The sequence below is a fragment of the Arachis hypogaea genome, chromosome 6, assembly GCF_003086295.3.
Source record: "Arachis hypogaea cultivar Tifrunner chromosome 6, arahy.Tifrunner.gnm2.J5K5, whole genome shotgun sequence".
Classification (NCBI taxonomy): domain Eukaryota; kingdom Viridiplantae; phylum Streptophyta; class Magnoliopsida; order Fabales; family Fabaceae; genus Arachis; species Arachis hypogaea.
In genome coordinates, this window is record NC_092041.1 from 117,171,702 (window position 1) to 117,192,521 (window position 20,820).

Consider the following 20,820-nt stretch of genomic DNA (forward strand, 5'->3'; position numbering starts at 1 on the left):
GTAAACAATTAGTAAAAAATAATTGGCAAAGTCAGATATTTATAAAGAAATCAAATTTAATCGAATACAATAAATCATGTTCAAGTGCCCTGTTAGGGTTTTTTCGTGCTTTGCTAGGGTTTCTTAACATCGCCCATAGGGTTTCACCAACACAATTGATAATTACAATCACAATACACCAAACATTTTCTCATTCTTTATTCTATCAGTATGGATACATTAGGAGGTAATCAACAACATACAGTAGAAGAAGACAAGGAGAACACAGAGGAGGTGGTGGTGCTTGAAGAGGAAGACATCTCTGAAGGTTTGCACGCATGCCTAAAGAGTTTGAATGGGAGAATATTTGCTGATCGCACCTTTTCAACAGGCACAATGGAAGGGGCTATGACTGCAATATGGGATAGACCGGAAGGATTGAGAGTCGTAGACAAAGGCAAGAATCAATTTCAGTTCTTTTTTTATAAGGATACAGACGTTGCACGAGTTGAACGAGGTTTCCCTTGGCTATTTAAGAACTTTATCCTCCATGTTGTGAGATGGAAGGAAGATCCGATGGAAGGCAAAAATGCTATATCTACTTTTTCAATTTGGGTCCAAATATGGGGCTTGCCAGAACAGTTTAAAACAATTGAAGTTGGACGTAAACTTGGTATGAAGATTGGAAGCGTTGTTGATGTTGGATTATATGAGGTGCGAGGGAAAGAAACTCGAATCATTAAAGCCAATGTGGAGATAGAAGGGGATAGGAGGTTGAGGGATTCGATGAAGATCACTAGATCAAATCAAAAATTGATCGAAGTAGGGCTTCGATATCAAAGGCTAAGAACATTTTGCACCTACTGCGCGCTTCTAGGACATGATTCCAAACATTGTCAACAGCTGTTGGATGACTCTGCGAGTAACGGTATTATAGGAGAAGCTATTGGAGAATGGGTGAAGGCAGATCAAGTAGGAAGGAGGATTGAGAGTAAATCGAATTCAAACTCCTCTTATGCCAGAGCTCCTGGTTCTTCCACCCCTAAACCAAGGAAGAAACCAGCTCCCTCTTGGCTACTGGAGAATTTTGCTGATTTAAATATAAAAGGGGATAAGGAACAGGTGAGGAAAACCACCACTCATAATTTAATGACTGCAGAGGAAGGGAATGGTTTCCTAGCAGACGCTTGGAAGGCTCCGGCGGGTACCGTTACAAGTGATATTCTGCAGGACAGACCCATCCCAATGAATAGTGAAAAGAATATGATTACTATGAGCGAGGCTAAGGAGGACAGAGGATGAAAGCAAAGTATCAAACAACTTGCTAGGCAAATGGGGAGCCATGGAGAGACCTACACTGTCTATAAAAGGGGGTATATTGGTAAGGAGAATAGTGGCAGCTCAAAGAAGCCCTGTTTGGAGGAAGCCTCAGGTGGTAATAAGGAGGTGGAGGGTGCCAGCCGTCAATTGGCACCCAAAACCTCATGAAGATCTTAAGTTGGAACTGTCGGGGTTTGGGGAGACCCCTGATAGTCCAAAACCTTAAAGGGATTTGTCGATCCCACTCCCCCGAAGTGGTATTCATTTGTGAAACTAAGAATCAACCTCGAATGGTGGAAAGGACGCTACGGGTATGCAGGTTTGAGTCTTGGAGAATTGTGAGCCCGATTGGGGTAGCGGGAGGTTTAGTCTTGGCTTGGAAGGAAGGGGTGAAAGTGCAAATCGTCTCAGAGAAAGAGTACTACATTGCTGTCACGGTCAAAGACTTGTCTAATAGACTGAATTGGGGTTTAATTGGTGTTTATCTTAACACAAATGAACAAGTTAGGGCTGGTCAATTCCATGAGCTGTCAGCTACTATACAGAAAATGCAAAATGAAATGATTGTGATGGGAGATTTCAATACCATTGCTAGTCAGGAGGAGAAAAGGGGTGGAGGGTTGAAATCTTGGTCCTCTATTTCAGATTTTAATAACTTTATTGATGGAAGTAGCTTGATGGATCTTGGTATGGTGGGTAGGAATTTCACTTGGTCCAATAAAAGGAGAGGAGAAGAGCAGATTTTAGAAAGACTAGACCGTATTTTGGTAAGCAACAGCTGGCTGCACATGTTTCCTACTAATACAGTGACTAGGATGCAGGAAAATGGATCTGATCATGCCCTTTTATTATTGGATACCAGTCTTCAAGTTGAGAGATCTAAACGCAGGTTTAAGTTCCAACAGAGGTGGTGTGGGGTCGAGGCGGTTAGAGGGGTTATTACCGAGGCATGGAACTCCTATGTTGAAGGTTCAGCGATGTTTGTTTTAGCTCAAAAACTGAAACTCTGCAGACATCGTCTTGTGCAATGGCAGAAAACATCCAAATCCAACTCTAAAGCTGAAATAGAGGAGATTCTCAAAAAAATAGAAGAGCTTAGAGAGACAGGAATTAATGGAGGAATTGAGGTTGAGGAGCTGGAAAACATGCTGGAGAACGCTTATGGTAGGGAGGAGAGCTACTGGAAAGAGAAGTCTCGGATAAAATGGCTGAAGGAAGGGGATAAGAACACTAAATTCGTCCACCAATCATTTCAATCCCGGGTTCGGCGTAATAAAATCTGGAAATTGGAACGGAATGATCGGAGCTTTGCTACCTCTCGAGCTGATATAGCCTTAGTTGCAGAAGACTATTTTAGAGATATATTTTCTTCTACCAACTCAACTGATCCGGAGGGGGAATTTGAAGACTTTCTTCCCAAAGTTTCTTTAGCCATGAATAGAAGATTACTACGGCCAGTTTCTCTAGATGAAGTCAAACGGCTGTGTTTAGTGTGCACTCTGAAAGTGCACCCGGTGATGATGGGTTCACAGCAAAGTTCTTCCATTACTACTGGAACATTGTGGCTGGGGATGTGTTTCGAGCGGTGAGAAGCTTCTTTATTGGAGGTAGGATACTTAGAAGTTTCAACCACACACAGATCTGTTTAATCCCAAAGGTTCCGAATGCTATCAACATGACACAGGTCAGGCCGATTAGCTTATCCTCTGTGGTTTATAAATTTATTTCTAAAGTGATTGTTCATCAGCTACATAGTATCATGAATAAACTAATTAGTCCTAATCAAAGTGCTTTCTTAAAAGGAAGACTAATTAGTGATAATATATTTATAGCTCATAAATGTATGCATTACTTGAAAACTAAGAAGACGGGCTTGAATACTGAAATGGTCGTAAAGCTTGATATGAGTAAGGCCTACGATAGAGTGGAATGGCATCTTTTATGGTTCATGCTTCGAAAGTTAGGATTTGATCCTAGATGGATAGGTTGGATTCAGGAGGTGGTGACTACAGTTTCTTACTCTGTTGTTGTTGAATGTCAACCCTTTGGTTTTTTTTAAGCCAAATAGAGGAATCCGACAAGGAGACCCTCTATCACCATATCTTTTTCTATTTTGTGCAGAAGGTTTATCCTTTCTGCTGAACAAGGCAGAGCAAAACCGTCTTATCTCTGGTATCCAGATCAATAGAAGATGCCCTCCTATCAATCATCTACTCTTCGCAGACGACTCTATCCTATTTAGTAGGGCCTCGGAGGACGGATGTTATAATATCCTGAAGATCCTTACTCTATATGAAAGCTTTAGTGGTCAGAAAGTAAACTTATCTAAATCAGCTGTGTTTTTTAGCAATAATACCCCGGAGAAAATGAGAACCGCCTTGGCTAACAGGCTCAACATTAGATACATAGGAGCACAGGACAAGTATTTGGGGCTCCCTTCAACGGTTAATCGGTCGAAGAAAGAGACATTTGGGGCTATTAAAGAAAAAGTGAGAGAAAAGATCCAGGGGTGGAAACGACATTTACTATCTACGTCAGGTAGACATGTACTAATTAAGGCAGTCGGGGAGGCCATTCCTATTTACACACTCTCTTGCTTCAGGCTTCCAGATACGTTAATTTGCGAGATTCACAGTATTCTCACCCAATTTTGGTGGGGCAAAAAGGAACAGAAAGAAAGATGGCGTGGATTAGTTGGGACACCATGTCTAGACCAAAGAAGGAGGGTGGCCTTGGTTTTAAAGACCTGCGAGCTCAGAACCTAGCGCTACTTGCTAAACAATGCTGGAAACTAGCTACACAACCTCAATCATTATTGTCCAAAATTTTCAAAGGCAAGTACTACCGTTACAGCAATATCATGAGAGCAGAGACAGGAAACCAACCTTCTTGGGGCTGGAGAAGTCTCTTAGAGGGCCGCAAAGTTCTAGAAAAAGGCATATGTTGGAGGGTAGGCAATGGGAACAGCATTCGCGTTTCCCAGGATCCGTGGGTAGCTACATCCCAACCTTTCCTTGTCTCACACAGCTCAGTCATCAGCAATCAGAATTTAAAAGTAGCATGGGTGAATGAGCTAATCATGCCTAGCAAACAATGGAACCTGGAATTAATCAACAGTATTTTCTCTTCAGACATGACTAATCGTATTTCACTAATAAAAATTGAGGAAGGTGATGATCATCTATTTTGGGCCAAAACCAAAAGCGAAAAATATGAAGTCAGCTCAGGCTACCAAATTGCCTACCTGTTCTATCATTCTCCAATTGATTATTGCCCCAAATTGATGCAACACAAAGCCACATGGGTGGAGCTCTGGAAAATGCCCCTACTTCCAAAAATCAAGTTTTTCCTCTGGCGATGTTTGCACGAGAAGCTCCTGGTTCTGGAGAACCTCCACCGTTGCATCCACACAATATCCCCTCTCTGTAGGCGTTGCAATCTCAGTCCAGAAACCATTTGTCACTGTTTATTCTTCTGCCAAAAATCAAAGGAGGCCTGGGATAGAAGTTCATTACCTGGGTTAGTTTGTGGAGATGGGTCCTTCTCCTTCTGGCGAACGTGGTTGGAAAGTGTAGGCAAGCTCAAGAGGCGGAGAAGCAACAACCGTGACTTTCAGATGTTGGCGATTATGTGTTGGCAAATCTGGAAATCAAGGAACCGGCTCATCTTTGAACATGATTCTGAAGGAATAGAACAAATTCTTACTTCAACTAGCAACCTTCTTCAAGACATGCAAGGCCACATACCTTAATTTTCTACTGGAGTGTTTCATCTTCTTTTTTCTAAGCTTTTGCGTTTTTACTCGTTAAAGAGCTTTTGGGAGATCCCCAATTCCTGTACTGCTGTCCTAGGAATGGACAATATCTATTTTATCCAATTGAATAAAATACTTTACTTTTGAAAAAAAAAATACAATACATCAGGATTCAAGAGATTATTATCTGAAAATACTATGTTTTATATTAAAAATATTTTTATTATTTTTAACTAAAAAAGATGAAATACAAAAAATATTATTTTCAATTTTGTATTGTTTTTTAAAAATGTTTTCGTTAAAAATATTTTTAAAATGTTCAATTAATGATATTTTCATATGAAAAAAATGCCCAAACCAATCAGTCCCTTAATATTCAATAATAATAGTAAGAATCTAATCATCAATGCAAATTTTGTACATCTATTAAAATATAACATTTATATTTTTTATTAATAGTAATTTTGTGGATTAAAGTATATGACAGCTAAATCTTAATGATAATTAAAAAACAAAAAATTTGCTGACATGAAGCATTCATTTAACCAGCCTAGTATAATTAGAATATTCCATTATGAATCAAATAGTTATAGTTTCATTTTCTTCTTGAATATAGAAACATAAACATCTAAAAACAGTACTAACTAGTAGAGCTATCATATATCTCAATTAACAAATGGATGATGATTTCTTACAATGATGATAAACTGGCATACTACAAAAATGAGTGCCACAATTTTAACAAGATGTTTTGGCTTTATTACAGACAAACTAACACCGGTTTTTTTTTATATATACATCTCCACATTCATGAAAATAGACTCAATTCAATTAATTAAACATTGTTGAAGCTTCCGTGTTCTTTAATTATATGATTAACAAAAGACCAAGTGATGCACAGACCAACGAATACCAAAACTATCCATATAAATAATGAATTTGTGGTATTTATTTTAACATTTTAATTTATTTTCCTTAAATGTTGAGTCTGCCCAACTCAGCTTGCAATGTCTATATGATAGTAATACGTTATTTAAGGAGTTAACCTTTTAAGAGAATGCATTTGTATTTCTTTAACTTATTTTTTAAAAAATCCTTGAATTTCCCAAGAAAAAAATCCTTTTTATTATCATTTTTTTTTCACAATATTAATTGCCCCAAGCAACCACAGAACCACTGATTAATAATGTCTTATACTACTATATATCTTTTTTTATATTTATCTTATTTTAAAGAATATACATATCTACTATATTTGCAAAAAAACATAAAAATAAATACATAAAGAAGAATATTAAAAGGGTATAAAAAATATGCATAAATAAATAAAGAAGAACTCTCTACACGAATATAAATAAATATATTAAATTCATGAGTAGAGTAGTTTTATTAAATTTGTAAAATAAAGTTTAACTTAACCCATTCGTCTCTATCTCTTGTTTATACAACATGACTATGTGTACATAAAAAAAAAAATCAATATTCAACAATATCTTTGAAAATCGATATAAAAAAAAGAAAAAAAAAGATAAAATAAAAATAAAAAATTAAGAAAAAAAAAAGATGGTTCACTAAATTATCTAGTTGATTTTTTTTATTATGATTAATTCATCAAAAGTGAACCAGATCTTCTGGGATCCGTAATATTAATCTTCCAATGTTGATCAGGCAAACCTAATTTGGAAGCTTTTCTTCTCTCCCAATTGAGGTTTGTACGACGTCGTTTTGTGAGCCTACACATGCGTTGAAGCTTTTTGTCCATTTGGTCATGCAGCTGCCACCACTTATGATGTGCCACGTCACTAGCATACACCCTTTGGTCCTCAACGTCCCAATTGCAATCATAGTCCCTATAACAATACCATGGCTTTAATCCAAGGTAGTGTATTGAGTATAGCTTTGGTGGCTCTGCCCCAAATAGATGGTTCTTCTTGCTTGCTTCTAATGTTGTGTTGGCCCAAAAATTCTTCAAGTAGTTCACCCTCCTTGGTAACCTGTTTTCATTAAATATATTCATACAAAATTTAATTAATTAATTAATTTATAAAACTCAAGTGTACGATATTCTTAATTTTTTGGTATACAAAAAGTTTAGCTAGCTTCAACTAAAGTTACATTGTAAGAGTCATGATGCACGTCTAGACCAGATGAATCACTTAAGCCTTCAACATTAATACTAGCTAATTATTTATATAAAACTGTCTTTGTATAATAAAAATAATAGTTTAAAATTTTTAGACGATAATTTAGTTAAATATATCAAAAAATTTTAAATTTTTTATTTATTTTAAAAAATATAAATATTTAAATAAAAATTATATTATAAGTACATTAAAATTAGTCATTAATATAAAATACATATTAAAATATAAAATATATATTTTAGTAACTAATTTTGATAGACGAATAATATTTTTATTAAAATAAAATAAGTAATTAATTTAAGAAGAATGTAGTATTTAATAATCATAATTTTGATATGTTACTTTTTTTTTTCGTGAAAATAGATTAGGTTATGGAGAAAAACCTGTGCCACCAGACAAAAATCTCGTTAAGGAAGCCTTGGTCACCACCATTATATGAAACAATATCATATCTACTCTCCATCAGCACATTAAATGTGCAATTTGAAGGCTCAATCACCATAATCCCAGAATTAAATATACTCTGATCATTCCCAGTGGCCGACATTTGTGGAAAATGAAACAGAACATCAAGGTTCCTCAAAACAACAATGTCAGCATCAATAAAAATAACCTTGTCATAGTCTGTTAACTGCCACAACCGAAATTTACTGTAGTTGTACTCGTTGTAGGAGTGTTTCTCCGCCTTTGGGTTTCTAATCCGAGTTATGATTCGGATCTTCCACCCAGATGCGGAGAGTGCACGACGCTTGGCAGCAGAGATGGAGTTGTCAAGAAGGAGGATTAGGTCACGCTTGGTTCCCGTTCTGAGGAGGCTTTGTGCCAGCATTATTGCGCCACACACATAGTCGTCGGAGGAGTGAAGCACTGTAGCGTACGCCTCACGTTTTGTTTTTGCATTCTTTGTAACCATTTTTTGAATCTTCGACGTGTCATACACTTTGTCAATCCCTATAAGCCAAAAGCATATTATTTTAGAAAAAAAAATTGTAATTTTACGTGGACATTCAATTATGTAATATAGTATTAACAAAAATAACTATATTTTATATTGACTGCGTGAATAGTTATCTAAAATAATATATATGATTAGACGACTCTATAATACTATTAAGATGAAAATTCAAGTGAAGTCAACTCTATGTAAAGCTGATATTCGAGAGTCTTTAAATGAAAATTTAGTCAAATCAGTCAAATTATCTGACAGTTTTCAGGTATCAACTTCACGTGAAGTCAATTACACCTGAATTTTCACTTACTATTAATGCATCAAACTTAAACTCATGCATTCAATTCGGTGTTTAAAACAAAGCATAATTTTTTATGGAGAATGTTAGGTAAACAATGACCATCTTAAACAATATGAACAACTACCAATAAAAGCACATTACACCTTCAAATTAACCATCTAAATCTTAATATTAAAATAATCATCCGTACACCTAATGAAATCAACATCCGATATATCTATTGTTCACATTATTTAGTTCTTTTATTGTCTATCTATATTTTTTTTTAATTTAGAGAAAAATAAAAAAGTAACATTTAGTAAAAGTGATACGTACTAGGGAGACATACAAAGAAAAACAAAGTTATATTTGCTACTAACTAGTTTTACTTTAAAAAGGGTTAGGAAGCCATCAATTATAGTGGTTAGCTTAGTTCATCAGATTAGGAAGAAAAGGATGCAGTAGGTTAGTTGTTGTTTAGTGACACATTATAGTAACTTTAATGAGAGAATTTCAGATATATATAAAGATTAATTATTATATCACTTGAAGGTCATTTGGTATTTTGGAAATTTTAATTATCAATAGCGTGAGTCAGCCAAAACAAAATAATAATGTGTGGGTCTAACCATCCTCCAGTTCCCTAACCAAAAGGTAATTAACTAACAACTTTGATAGAAAGATGTTGATAAATTGCAATGCAAACAATCGAACGAAATTGAATCTACAAAACTTTATCTTTACGCTAGTTCACTATATGAAATTTTTTGAAATGCTGAAAAAAAAAATGTGATGCCTTAATGGGATTTATGTATAAATCACTTATTCACGTCCTCTAATGGTTATAAATCAATCTTTATGTGTTTTGAAATTGACTCGTGTTCTTTTAACTGTTAATTTTGTATCCTGCTTCACACAATGGACGCAAATAAATGTTTTCGTTGAAAACTGTCTTGATAACTTATTTCTTAGCTTAAAAAAAAATTATAATAAATCAAACAAATGCTAATTAGAATTATTCTTCCGTTAACAAACTTCTATAAACTAATATTAAAGTGCTAAACTCCAAAAGAACCAGAAGAGAAATTATTGTTTATATGCTTAGAGGAGTACTACGCTTCTCCAATTGGCATAATAATCTTCACCATATATATATATAATAGACTATTCCACCTAATTTTTGTTTCCTATTATGTAATTTTTTTTAACTAGAAATAATGTGTGTAGTACAACATTATAACCTATCTGTCTTTTTAAAATTTATTTAAACGAAATTATTAGTTGTGAATGATGTGAGATATCAGCTAATTCAACAACTTCATGAACCTTACATACAAAATAATGATAAATGTAATAAAGTATGGATGAGGTTGGCCATATCCACGTGTCAGTTATAAATAATAAGAAAAAGTTGAAATAGATGCCGGCAAAAATACAAGCAAGCGCCTGTAGCTCAGTGGATAGAGCGTCTGTTTCCTAAGCAGAAAGTCGTAGGTTCGACCCCTACCTGGCGCGATTATTATATCCATATTTTTCATACAATTTTGTCATTCTAACGAAATAGTTTATATCTTTTTAGATACTTGATAATATTATTTATTTTTCATATAATTTTGTCAAACTAATGAAGACTGGAAGAGACTAAATTAAACTTTTATATTGTATTTAAAATAAAATATATTGAATTTAATTATATCTAAGTATCATATTTAATTTAAAATAAATATAAAAATAAAATTTTAGTATTTAGTCTTAGAAATTTTAGTCTTTTCTATTTTTACTTTCTAAAGATATTAAATGAGCTAAAATTTTAATTTTAATATCTGATCATTAAATATAATACTAAATCTTAATTTTTTAATCTCAGTTATAGTCTTTAAAAACAAACATTCCTTTATAATTAATCGATTAAAATTCATAATTTTTTAGATATCTTATTATATTATCACTCATATTTAAAAGTATGATGATCAGTTTTTAGAATATCTTATTATATTATCACTCATATTTAAAAGTATGATGATCAGTTTTTAGAATATCTTATTATATTATTACTCATACGTGAAAGCACATACTTTAATTTGCCGAATAAAGGAAAAATATAATGTTTCTTTCTCCCTCTTTCTCTTTCCTTAACTAAATTGATGATTAACAATTGGCAGTGTTTAGAGTGCTTTCCATATAAAAGAAATTTTACTATCAAGCTAGAGAGGATCGGAAAATAAAAGATATACAAGATTTAAGCCAATGGACGTTGGTCAAAGCCTAGCAATTTTTCAATAAAATTTAATTTTAATGCAGTGTCAATATAAAATTATTTTATATGTATATCTAATCACATAATATCACATTAGTAAAAATAATTATTTTTTATATTAACCGCAGAATAATCATCTAAAAAAACAATTATAATTGCACAACTGTGTAAAATATTTTATACTGTCAATACATCAAAATTATATTCTTTTTAATATATATATAAAGTTTCCTGAAAATAATGAGAAGTTTATTGTTAAAACTTTTGTTAGTAAGTGATAGTATTTCTTAACTTCTAGCTGAAGAAATGGCCAATGGACATTAACTTTGAACTTATTTAACTACTTAGCTTTCTTTCAAACCTTAGTAAACTTAAACTTTAACCATATTTCTAGCTATGCAATTTACTCTAATAACTAAGAAGATGCATGATATTAAACTTTGAAGGTTAAAAATAAAAAATACATACATACCTTGTTCCCAAAGAGGCAAAGCCAACTTGCATGATCCAACAGGCAATGAAACCTTTTGCTCCAATCTCTTCAAATCAGGCTCATAGTACCACCAATCACCATCATTCTTAACCAAATCATTGCACCTAAAAATTTCCAACATTGGCCTACACTTGCTTAAAAAAACAACCTTAGTCTTCAATCTCCCATAATCCCTCTTACCCTTATTCTTCGCAGCCAAATTTGCCACAATTAGATGAACTTGTAGCCTATAAACATTCCTACCCCACCCTTCTTTATTATTGTTGCATGGCAACTTCGCCACAATTATGTCCATGTTTTGATGCACATTGAAATCCGGCATGGGAATATCTGGACAAGATGGAACATCGCTCTCTTCTTCTTCGTCGATCCATTCAGGGAACAAATCTGTCCAATTGAATTGGGAGGATACCTTCTCAAAGTGAATTGGGATGATTGTTTTTTCACCTTGCATGTTCCATTCACTAACATCATCTTCTTCTTCATCAAAGTTCACCATACCAATGTTCTTCACTCCTTTACCCATAATTTGATCAAAGAAACTAGGCTTCTCTATCTTCATTGCATTCTTCTTTGGCATCTTTGGTGCTTTCACTTGAGGCTCTTCCATCACTGCTTTCATTTTTATGCTTTTTTCTGCCTAAAAATATTTAAATTAATTATTTTAAAATTTATCTAAATACATAAATGTGATTAGATTAAGAAGACTGTTAAACCACTCTTCCATCTTAGCCCATGACAACAATAAAGAAGTCTCACGACTCACAAATTCAGCCTAACAGAATACACAAATTCAATTATAATTTTTTTTTAAAAAAAAATAAAAAGTGACAATTTTTGTTAAGAGTACAAGGCTCACCTTACCTTGTGATGGCATTCACGTAAGGAGCATTTGACAAGTGATGCTGCATTCTCAAAATAGATAGAAGAAGATGGACGAAATAGAAGTGTTGCATAAACTATGAGAAACATTGCAAGACAGAGCAAGTTGATTCTAATCACCAATGCTTTTTTTCTAGAAGGTGATGTTTTCAACACTTTTTGAAAACTTGATGAAACCTCCATCATCCTTAGGGAGCAACAAAAAAAAATTAATGTTAGATGCAATAATAATCCCCCAAATGAGTACTTGACAATATATATGAAAAAACAATAAGTAATACCCCACTTCTAGTAGCTAATTAATCATGATGCTTAGTACAAGTAAGCAATGATTATATTATTTAGAGAGTTAGTAGTTGTTAATTAAGACCCCGTTGTTTTTTAAAATAGGATAAGATAAGACATTAAGAATAATATATAAACGATAAAGATACAAAATTTTATATTTTTATATTTTGTTTGATGATAAACTAGAACAAATTATGAAAATTTAATTTATTTTTTTTTATCTAAAAAGTTTGAGAAGAAAAATATAATAATAAAAAAATATAATTATAAAAAATTAATAAAATAAAAAATAAAAAATAAAAAATAAGTTGTGTTTTTTATTAGTGTTTTTATATTTTTTCTATTAAGATGAACACAAAATACACTAATTTAATATTTCTAGACACAATATCTCTATCTATATCACATTTATCAAATACAATTTTGTATTTTAGTGTTCCTATCTTAGTGTCCTGCCTCTATAAATAAATAAACGCAGCGAAAAATAAATTAATTATGAGTAAATCATAAATCAAGATACGATGACCATGGCGGCCATATATTTTGTTCCATGTGTCCTTTTCTTGTTGGGGATTTTCCTTTTGCTATAGACAAATGAATTGCTTTAGTTATATTTTAGGTTGGTGGATGGCACCAAGAATATGAATTTGTGAACAAATTTCCAAAAAATGACCAAAATGTCATTATAGGATGCTCTTGTCTACTAATCATTTTTGTACCATATCATAGGGATAGAGTAGTAAAAAAGCAAATTCTAATTTTATTATAAAATTGGTGCAATGGCGTTAAGGGCAGGTCCAACAACCTAATCGATCAGTTGCCATGTCAATTTCTCTATATATAATTGAAAGGTTATAATTATTTGTGCTCATGAACTAACATATATATGATAATAATAACAATAATCTGAAAGATCTACCAATATTCTTCATATATAATTATGAACCACTTTTGGTTATATTATATATTTTGTACATTATATTATTGACATATAAAATATGTTCGTAGGTTGCACGTCACAATAAAAATTATTTTCATGGCATGTTTTAATTTCCACACTGCTGGTACAACTAATTAAATATATGGAATGGTGAACTATCACAATTTTTGTCCCCATTATTTTTATCCTTTTGAGTTTTGATGATTAGACTAACTAGAGTGTGGGACGGACCAATGAACTCATATTTACATTGAAAATTTAATTATTAAGCAATTAAATTACCTAATTTGGTCAATGGTCAACTATGCAGGTGGAGTTAGTACATTATTTATGGATAAATAATGTGGCAAATCAATTGTTGTAAGTCTTTATTATTAATTAAGTAGAAAGCAAAAAAAGAAAAGAGAAAAAAAAAAAAGAACTTCATCAAGTAGAGAAATTCATTTCTACTTTATAAATTTAATATTGAATATGGGTTCTTCTAAATAAATAAATAAGAAGATTTTGTTATGTTCTATTATTTTTTATTTGTTTTTGCATGAAGATAAATTCATTATATATATACAACAAAAGTGGATTTTGAAAAACAAACAATTATTCTATCAAGTATTTCCCCTGTGCAAATACAGCCACCCCTCACAAAAAAAAAAAAAAATTCAATCTCTTATTCTATTATTTAACTAAATTAAAGAATGCAATAACTAGCAGTTTAAGTGTAATTTTTATTATTAAAATGTCTTACTGAAAATCGTGATCTTTTCATTTGACAATTATGTTATTTGAGGTTATATATATATCATGATAAGTTGCTACATCTTTTTTATAAAAGATAGATAAGATGCTAGATAGTCTATTACCATCAATAATTGTCATCCCTAATTTTAATCTTTGAGAATTGAGCTTCTTAGTTCTTACACAACAAACTTTTTTTGGCGTTTACTACGATACGATCATAAATTCATACGTATCGATACAATTAAAATGTGGACAAATTAAAACACGACACGTGGATTATATTTTCTACGTCAATAATTAATTTTTCTTTTTTTAAATATATATTATATCAATTATTTTACAAAATTATCCTTATACTTTAATAAAAATAAAAAATATTTTTTATTTAATATTATAAAAGACTAAAATACCCTTTTTATATTAAACAAAAATTAATTTAAAAATCAAAATCAAAATACATCTCATTATTCATATATATTAAAAAATTACTTCATTGATCATGAACCCTAATCTAATCTCTCTCACCCCTGTTCATACAAAAAAAAACACATCTGAACAATTTTTTTTCATCATTAAATATCAATCTACCAATAAAATACAACCTTATTCCTAATTCCTATCCGGACAGCAGCAGCCTATCCTCACCCTCTCTCTTCATCGTAGCTGCACTCTCTCTCCGTCGTTCTTCACGCAAGCAGCCGCCTTGTCGTTCCCCATGCATCAACAGCTCATCGTGTCGTCCTCCACGTAGCAGCAACCCTGTATCACTCTCTAGCGTCGTGCCTTCCTCCACTCCTCCCTGCAATTGCCACTCTCTGTCTTCCGTTTGCAGCTGTTCAGCCCTGCCGTTTCCGTCGTCTAGCCCCATAGTTTTCGTCGACACAGTCCCCTGCATCTAGAATGGAGCCTCAGGTAATTTGCAGTTCAGTTCCAGCGTTCTCTGTTCTAACTTTTGGTTTTTTTATTTTTTGATCATTTGTTGTTTTTATAATTTTAATTATTTGTGGTTATGTTCACCATTCCAGTGTTCTCTCATGTAATTTTTGCTGTTGTTATTTCTTGATTATGTAATTTTAATTTGTGGTTTGGTATTTAATTTCAGCTTGTTCTAATTTTAGTGTTGTTGTAATTTTAATTTATGCTATTCTAATTTTAGTTTTAACATAGATGGTGATACACAGTTGAACCAAGGGGATGATGAAGATAAGGTTTCAGGCTCCAACAGCAAGCAGAGTTACAATTTTCAAGCTTCCGATGTTAATCCTAAGAGAGAAAAGTACCTCAGATACCGGACCAGACTTAATGCTGCAGAGTATGCTTGTTTTAGCTGTGTAATTTAGTTTTTATATATGTTTCAAAAATGCCAACCTATCCTAGATTCAAACCTTATATTTTATTGGCTTCTTTCATGCGGTTTTAATGCATGTAATGTGAAATATACCTTCATCCTTTGGTAAAGAATTAGGAAATACATATTGAGGTTTGGTAACCATATCTAAATTATCTTCATTCAATCCAAAGTTCATCAGAAGAGGTGCTCTGTAATTTTAGCTTCAGATTGGTATAGTTACTCCTCTCCTCCATATAATTTACTTTTCCTATTTTTGTTGGGAGAAAGAAAAAGAGAATGATGATAACTTGATTTGAGAAGGGATTAGTTTCATGAGCGCGCGTTTATGGTTCATATTCATAATAAAATAATGATACTGATGTTGCAATGTTAACTTTCCTAATCCTAATTAATTAAGGATTTAAGGTCTAGTTTTTCTTTTCTTTAATTTTTGCCTTTGAAAATTGTTTCTAACAAACATCACTTTACAGTAAATACTTGATGAAAATGTTTGTATTGAGGCAAATAGAGAAATTTGACAGAGAAATACTGATTAGTATATGATGAGTATAACCATATTGATTTCGGCTTTGATTATCATTGCTGGCATAGTATCACACTTAATGACAGCATCCATGAGTAAAGCTCTCTCAAATGCATCAAATCAAAGTAGCAATGATATATAATGCAAGGTTTGGTGAAAGGCCGTACTCAAAGGGTGTAATGTAAACAGGCTAACCTAACAATTACATCAGTGGCTGCTGCTGTTTCCAAAATTTTTATCAATTTTCATACTCCAGTGACAAATGCAGCCATGCAATCATGGTGAAGCTTCAAATATCAAACAACTTCAACAGCTTCATTGTCTTGTCTTAATTCTGAGCTCTTCTTCTTCCAACATCATTGCTTCTCTAAGGCATTTGGCTGTCATCTCTACTAAATGAACACAACAATTAACTAATAATGCATTTGGATTTGTGTATGTAAATTAAAAAGTGCGCATTTTGATTAAAAGATTATGTGTATTTTTTGGAACAAAAATATGTATTTATTTATGCATGATATAACAGCTTGGCAAATATTTGATGACGATGGCAATGGCAATGGCAGTTCAACCAAGTCTAACAAATTAAAAGGAGGCAAAGTTGAGTGATTAGGGATGGATAGCCTTTGAATGTTTCTTGATGTTGATATGAAGAAGACATACATGAACACCAGAATTTGCTATGGGAAGTTGGAAAAATGGTATTAAATGGTCAAAGGCACACCACTGAAGTATCACTACGTGAATTCTTCTTTGCAATTTTTCATTAATTACTTCTTCTTTCTCTGCTTTTGGTTTGGAGGATCCTCTGAGTGATGTTTTATGTGCTGCGGTAACTTTGCTTTAATATACAATATACTAGATTTAAAATGTGTGATACACACAAAAATACTAGAATACAAATGAGTACTATAAAATAAAATTATTTAATTTTAAAGGTATATTAGTAAATGCTGTTGCATTATTAGTTTCATTAATTAGTGGAAAAGTCATAGCATCATTTTGTGATGAAGTGCATATAAATCAAGGTAACCATAAACTTGCATTACACCTTAGGATGGATGTTACATTGGATTTGTTTGAAATTGAATTACAAACAAGATATCTTTCCTCTAACTAACTAACTGACATGCTAAACTCATGAGAATGGGATCAATATATGTCACATATTCAGGTGGAAGCAGTCTGTCTTACTCTTGAACCGGCAGCAAAGAATTCAGTGATGCCTTTTTTAGTGAAGAGAATGAAAAATTAGCAATAGGTTAGTTGTTATTATGCTATTATAGTGTCTCTCATTCTCTGTATTGTAGCAGCAAAGTCAGTAAGGAGTTGACTAATATCAAAGCTTCTATTTCAAGCGTTTGAGCACTCTTCTGATCTACAAAATGATGAGAAGCAGAGGATCGCACTTGGAGAGAATATAATGAGGCTCATGCGGAAGTTGGATACTATTCAAGTATGTGTTACTGATGCTGTTTACATAATATCAAATCAGCAATTTCTTTTCAATATACCTTGATTTGGTAATAAAATGTTGCATCAAGTATGTATTTGTTTCACTATTTTTTTATCAATGGCTTTACATTACAATCACATGCGATAATTGTGATTTGTAAATGATTAGATACATATGCATTAGGAGGATTATTTAGAGTCTTAGTTAGCTTCCTTGTCCTTGATCAATGTTATATACTAGGGCTTGCATCCAAATTTCAGGGAAACAAGAAAATCTCTGGCAAGAGAGCTTACATGCTTGCAAGAAAGGCTTGATTCTGTAATGGCCAAGAGCAATGGAAGAGGTTCAATCTTCTGAGGAATCATCAGACTGGGTGAAGGCTGAGAACTCGAAAGAATGTTATGTGTTATAAGCTTGTAATTATGAAAAATATGAAAAATTTACAAAATTACTTTGTGCACGCAAGCCATATCTCACCCTCCAAATCTTATCTTAATCCTCCAATCATTCAGAACGAAAAATTACATCCAGAATTTGCTATCAAAATTTCAGCCCAATCCACCATTGAACCACTCCCCAACTGCAGATTTATAGTGACCGCATAATCAACCCAAAAAGAAAAAGAATTATCATCCTAGTAACAATATGGTAATGAAAATTGGGGTCAATTACATCAAATTAATCCATACCGAAGTGCATATTATTCGACTATGATCACAAAATTGTAAAACTTAAATTATTAATTTAGTAAAAGTATGATCATCTTCATGAAATGTTTGAACAAAAAAAAATCAATTATTAGACTAGACGTGTAGTTCAACAAATCACATAATATTCAAAAGAGGAACTAGTAAGCTTGACATTCCCAGCAGAATCCACAAGCGATCAAACACTCAAAGCCCCGACCTAATATTTTCTTCAACAAGGAGACACTTTATCAAGATTGTGTTTAATAACAGATTTTATTAATGAATAACGATATTACAGAGGTCTTTATAAATTCATGTAATAAACTTGAATGCATTAGAAATGTTACATCTTTTTGTTTAAATTTACAGCTTTGCAGTTTTGGCATCGTAACAGCTTTGGCAGCAGTTAAAGAACCAAAATTAAGTTGATATTTATAGTACATTTAGTTTAGCATATACATTAAAAAATAAGAAAGATAGAAAAACCACCTTTCCCTGACCTACATATAACTAATCCCTTCTCAAATCAAGTTATCATCATTCTCTTTTTCTTTCTCCCAACAAAAATAGGAAAAGTAAATTGTATGGAGGAAAAGAGTAACTATACCAACCTAAAGCTAAAATTACAGAGCACCTCTTATGATGAACTTTGGATTGAATGAAGATAACTTAGATATGGTTACCAAACCTCAATATGTACTTCCTAATTCTTTACCAAATGATGAAGGTATATTTCACATTACATGCATTAAAACCGCATGAAAGAAGCCAAGAAAATATAAGGTTTGAATCTAGGATAGGTTGGCATTTTTGAAACATATATAAAAACTAAATTACACAGCTAAAACAAGCATACTCTGCAACATTAAGTCTGGTCCGGTATCTGAGGTACTTTTCTCTCTTAGGATTAACATTGGAAGCTTGAAAATTGTAACTCTGCTTGCTGCTGGAGCCTGAAACCATATCTTCATCATTCCCTTGGTTCAACTGTGTATCACCATCTATGTTAAAACTAAAATTAAAATAGCATAAATTAAAATTACAACAACATTAAAATTAGAACAAGCACAAATTAAATACCAAACTATAAATTAAAATTACATAATCAAGAAATAGCAACCGCAAAAGTTACATGAGAGAACACTGGAATAGTGAACATAACCAGAAATAATTAAAATTATAAAAACAACAAATGATCAAAAAATAAAAAAACCAAAAGTTAGGACAGATAACGCTGGAACTGAACTACAAATTACCTGAGGCTCCATTCTAGATGCAGGGGACTGTGTCGACGAAAACTATGGGGCTAGACGATGGAAACGGCAGGGCTGAACAGCTGCAAACGGAAGACAGAGAGTGGCAATTGCAGGGAGGAGTGGAGGAAGGCACGACGCTAGAGAGTGATACGGGGTTGCTGCTACGTGGAGGACGACACGATGAGCTGTTGATGCATGGGGAACAACAAGGCGGCTGCTTGCGTGAAGAACGACGGAGAGAGAGCGCGGCTACGATGAAGAGAGAGGGTGAGGATAGGCTGCTGCTGTCCGGGTAGGAATTAGGGATGAGGTTGTATTTTATTGGTAGATTGATATTTAATGATGAAAAAAATTGTTCAGATGTGTTTTTTTTTTTGTATGAACAGGGGTGAGAGAGATTAGATTAGGGTTCATGATCAATGAAGTAATTTTTCAATGTATATGAATAATGAGATGTATTTTGATTTTGATTTTTGAATTAATTTTTGTTTAATATAAAAAGGGTATTTTAGTCTTTTATAATATTAAATAAAAAATATTTTTTATTTTTATTAAAGTATAAAGATAATTTAGTAAAATAATTGATATAATATATATTTAAAAAAAGAAAAATTAATTATTGACGTGGAAAATATAATTCACGTGTCGTGTTTTAATTTGTCCACATTTTAATTGTATCGATACGTATGAATTTATGATCGTACCGTAACAAACACCAACTTTTTTTTGTTACAAACTTCAATTCCTAGCAGATTGAATTTTCGGAATTGGGCCACCAATAACCTTTCACTCATCCTAACGACATTAATTGGGTGGAATAATTGTTGTTATTACCAAACTGAGAGCCCTAATTAATCCGTCGTACACAATACCAAATAAAACATCCTTAGATGAAAAAACTAAAAGTTGTAATCAATAATTTTTTTTAGGTTTTAAGGTTTATCTATCATTAAGATTACAAATAGAGAAAGTTTTTATTGAATATATACAAAATTTAAATTTTTAATATATTTGTTGAATTTGAAAAATTAACTTTAAGTGATAATCAAATATTATTAATTTTTATCAATTGGTTATATGATATTTTTGTTCGAGTGTACAGAAAAATAAATTAAGCAAGATCAGTCAAAGGACAAATAATCAAGGTCCATCAATACAAGCCCACACACTAAAACTTTGACCAACTCCAATTTAGCTATAGTAATAATCTGATGCAAAAATTGAATGGCTGAAGTATGAGGAAGAAAAAAAACAAATAAATTCAAAGAAAAGATCCATGTTTATTCGGTGAATCTTTCAAAATTCACCACTCAGAAATTTGAACCCCAAGTTTAATTCTTTTGAATTTTTTCTAACTTTTACCGAAAGTTAACATCTCTTTTTTCTCTCTTTTCTCTTTCATTCTATTACAATAAGTCACTAAACCAAAAAAGAAGAAAAGAAAAAGATCTGAGGCTAGAGTTCGGCGAAGAACAAAAATTTTTTTACTAAGTTCAAGCAAATTTCAGTCCACAACAAAAGAAA

General features: G+C 32.4%; 2 protein-coding genes, 2 long non-coding RNA genes and 1 other non-coding gene across 7 annotated transcripts; 3 read left to right on the top strand and 2 right to left on the bottom strand.

Moving 5' to 3' along the window:
- The first annotated feature begins 1,589 nt into the window (after positions 1–1,589).
- Positions 1,590–2,888, top strand: LOC140173791 (uncharacterized). Its single transcript, XM_072198377.1, has one exon. It carries the CDS (start codon positions 1,590–1,592, stop codon positions 2,886–2,888), a length of 1,299 nt encoding a protein of 432 aa, XP_072054478.1.
- A 3,520-nt stretch (positions 2,889–6,408) lies between these two features.
- LOC112756144 (UDP-glucuronate:xylan alpha-glucuronosyltransferase 2-like) lies at positions 6,409–12,320 on the bottom strand. 2 transcript variants are annotated; one of them, XM_025804601.3, is made up of 4 exons: positions 12,041–12,320; positions 11,156–11,816; positions 7,581–8,148; positions 6,409–7,047 (listed from the first exon to the last, which is right to left on the bottom strand). In XM_025804601.3, the coding sequence occupies exons 1-4, from the start codon at positions 12,242–12,244 to the stop codon at positions 6,657–6,659; spliced, it is 1,824 nt and encodes a 607-aa protein (XP_025660386.1). In that variant the 5' UTR covers positions 12,245–12,320; the 3' UTR covers positions 6,409–6,656. The 2 variants fall into 2 exon arrangements, with proteins under 2 accessions (XP_025660386.1, XP_025660387.1); XM_025804602.2 differs by having other exon boundaries at positions 12,036–12,203.
- Positions 9,869–9,941, top strand: TRNAR-CCU (transfer RNA arginine (anticodon CCU)). The gene has a single exon. It is a non-coding gene; the product is annotated as a tRNA-Arg (tRNA).
- A 2,188-nt stretch (positions 12,321–14,508) lies between the features above and the next one.
- On the top strand, positions 14,509–17,816 carry LOC112756145 (uncharacterized). Of its 2 annotated transcripts, XR_011862956.1 has the most exons (6): positions 14,644–14,933; positions 15,189–15,333; positions 16,422–16,596; positions 17,070–17,156; positions 17,254–17,351; positions 17,612–17,816. It is a non-coding gene; the product is annotated as an uncharacterized lncRNA (long non-coding RNA). The 2 variants fall into 2 exon arrangements; XR_003179182.2 differs by lacking the exons at positions 16,422–16,596; positions 17,070–17,156; positions 17,254–17,351; positions 17,612–17,816 and having other exon boundaries at positions 14,509–14,933; positions 15,189–15,513.
- Positions 17,817–18,446: 630 nt separating this feature from the next.
- On the bottom strand, positions 18,447–19,743 carry LOC112756146 (uncharacterized). Its single transcript, XR_003179189.3, has 2 exons — positions 19,297–19,743; positions 18,447–19,041 (listed from the first exon to the last, which is right to left on the bottom strand). It is a non-coding gene; the product is annotated as an uncharacterized lncRNA (long non-coding RNA).
- Positions 19,744–20,820: the final 1,077 nt, after the last annotated feature.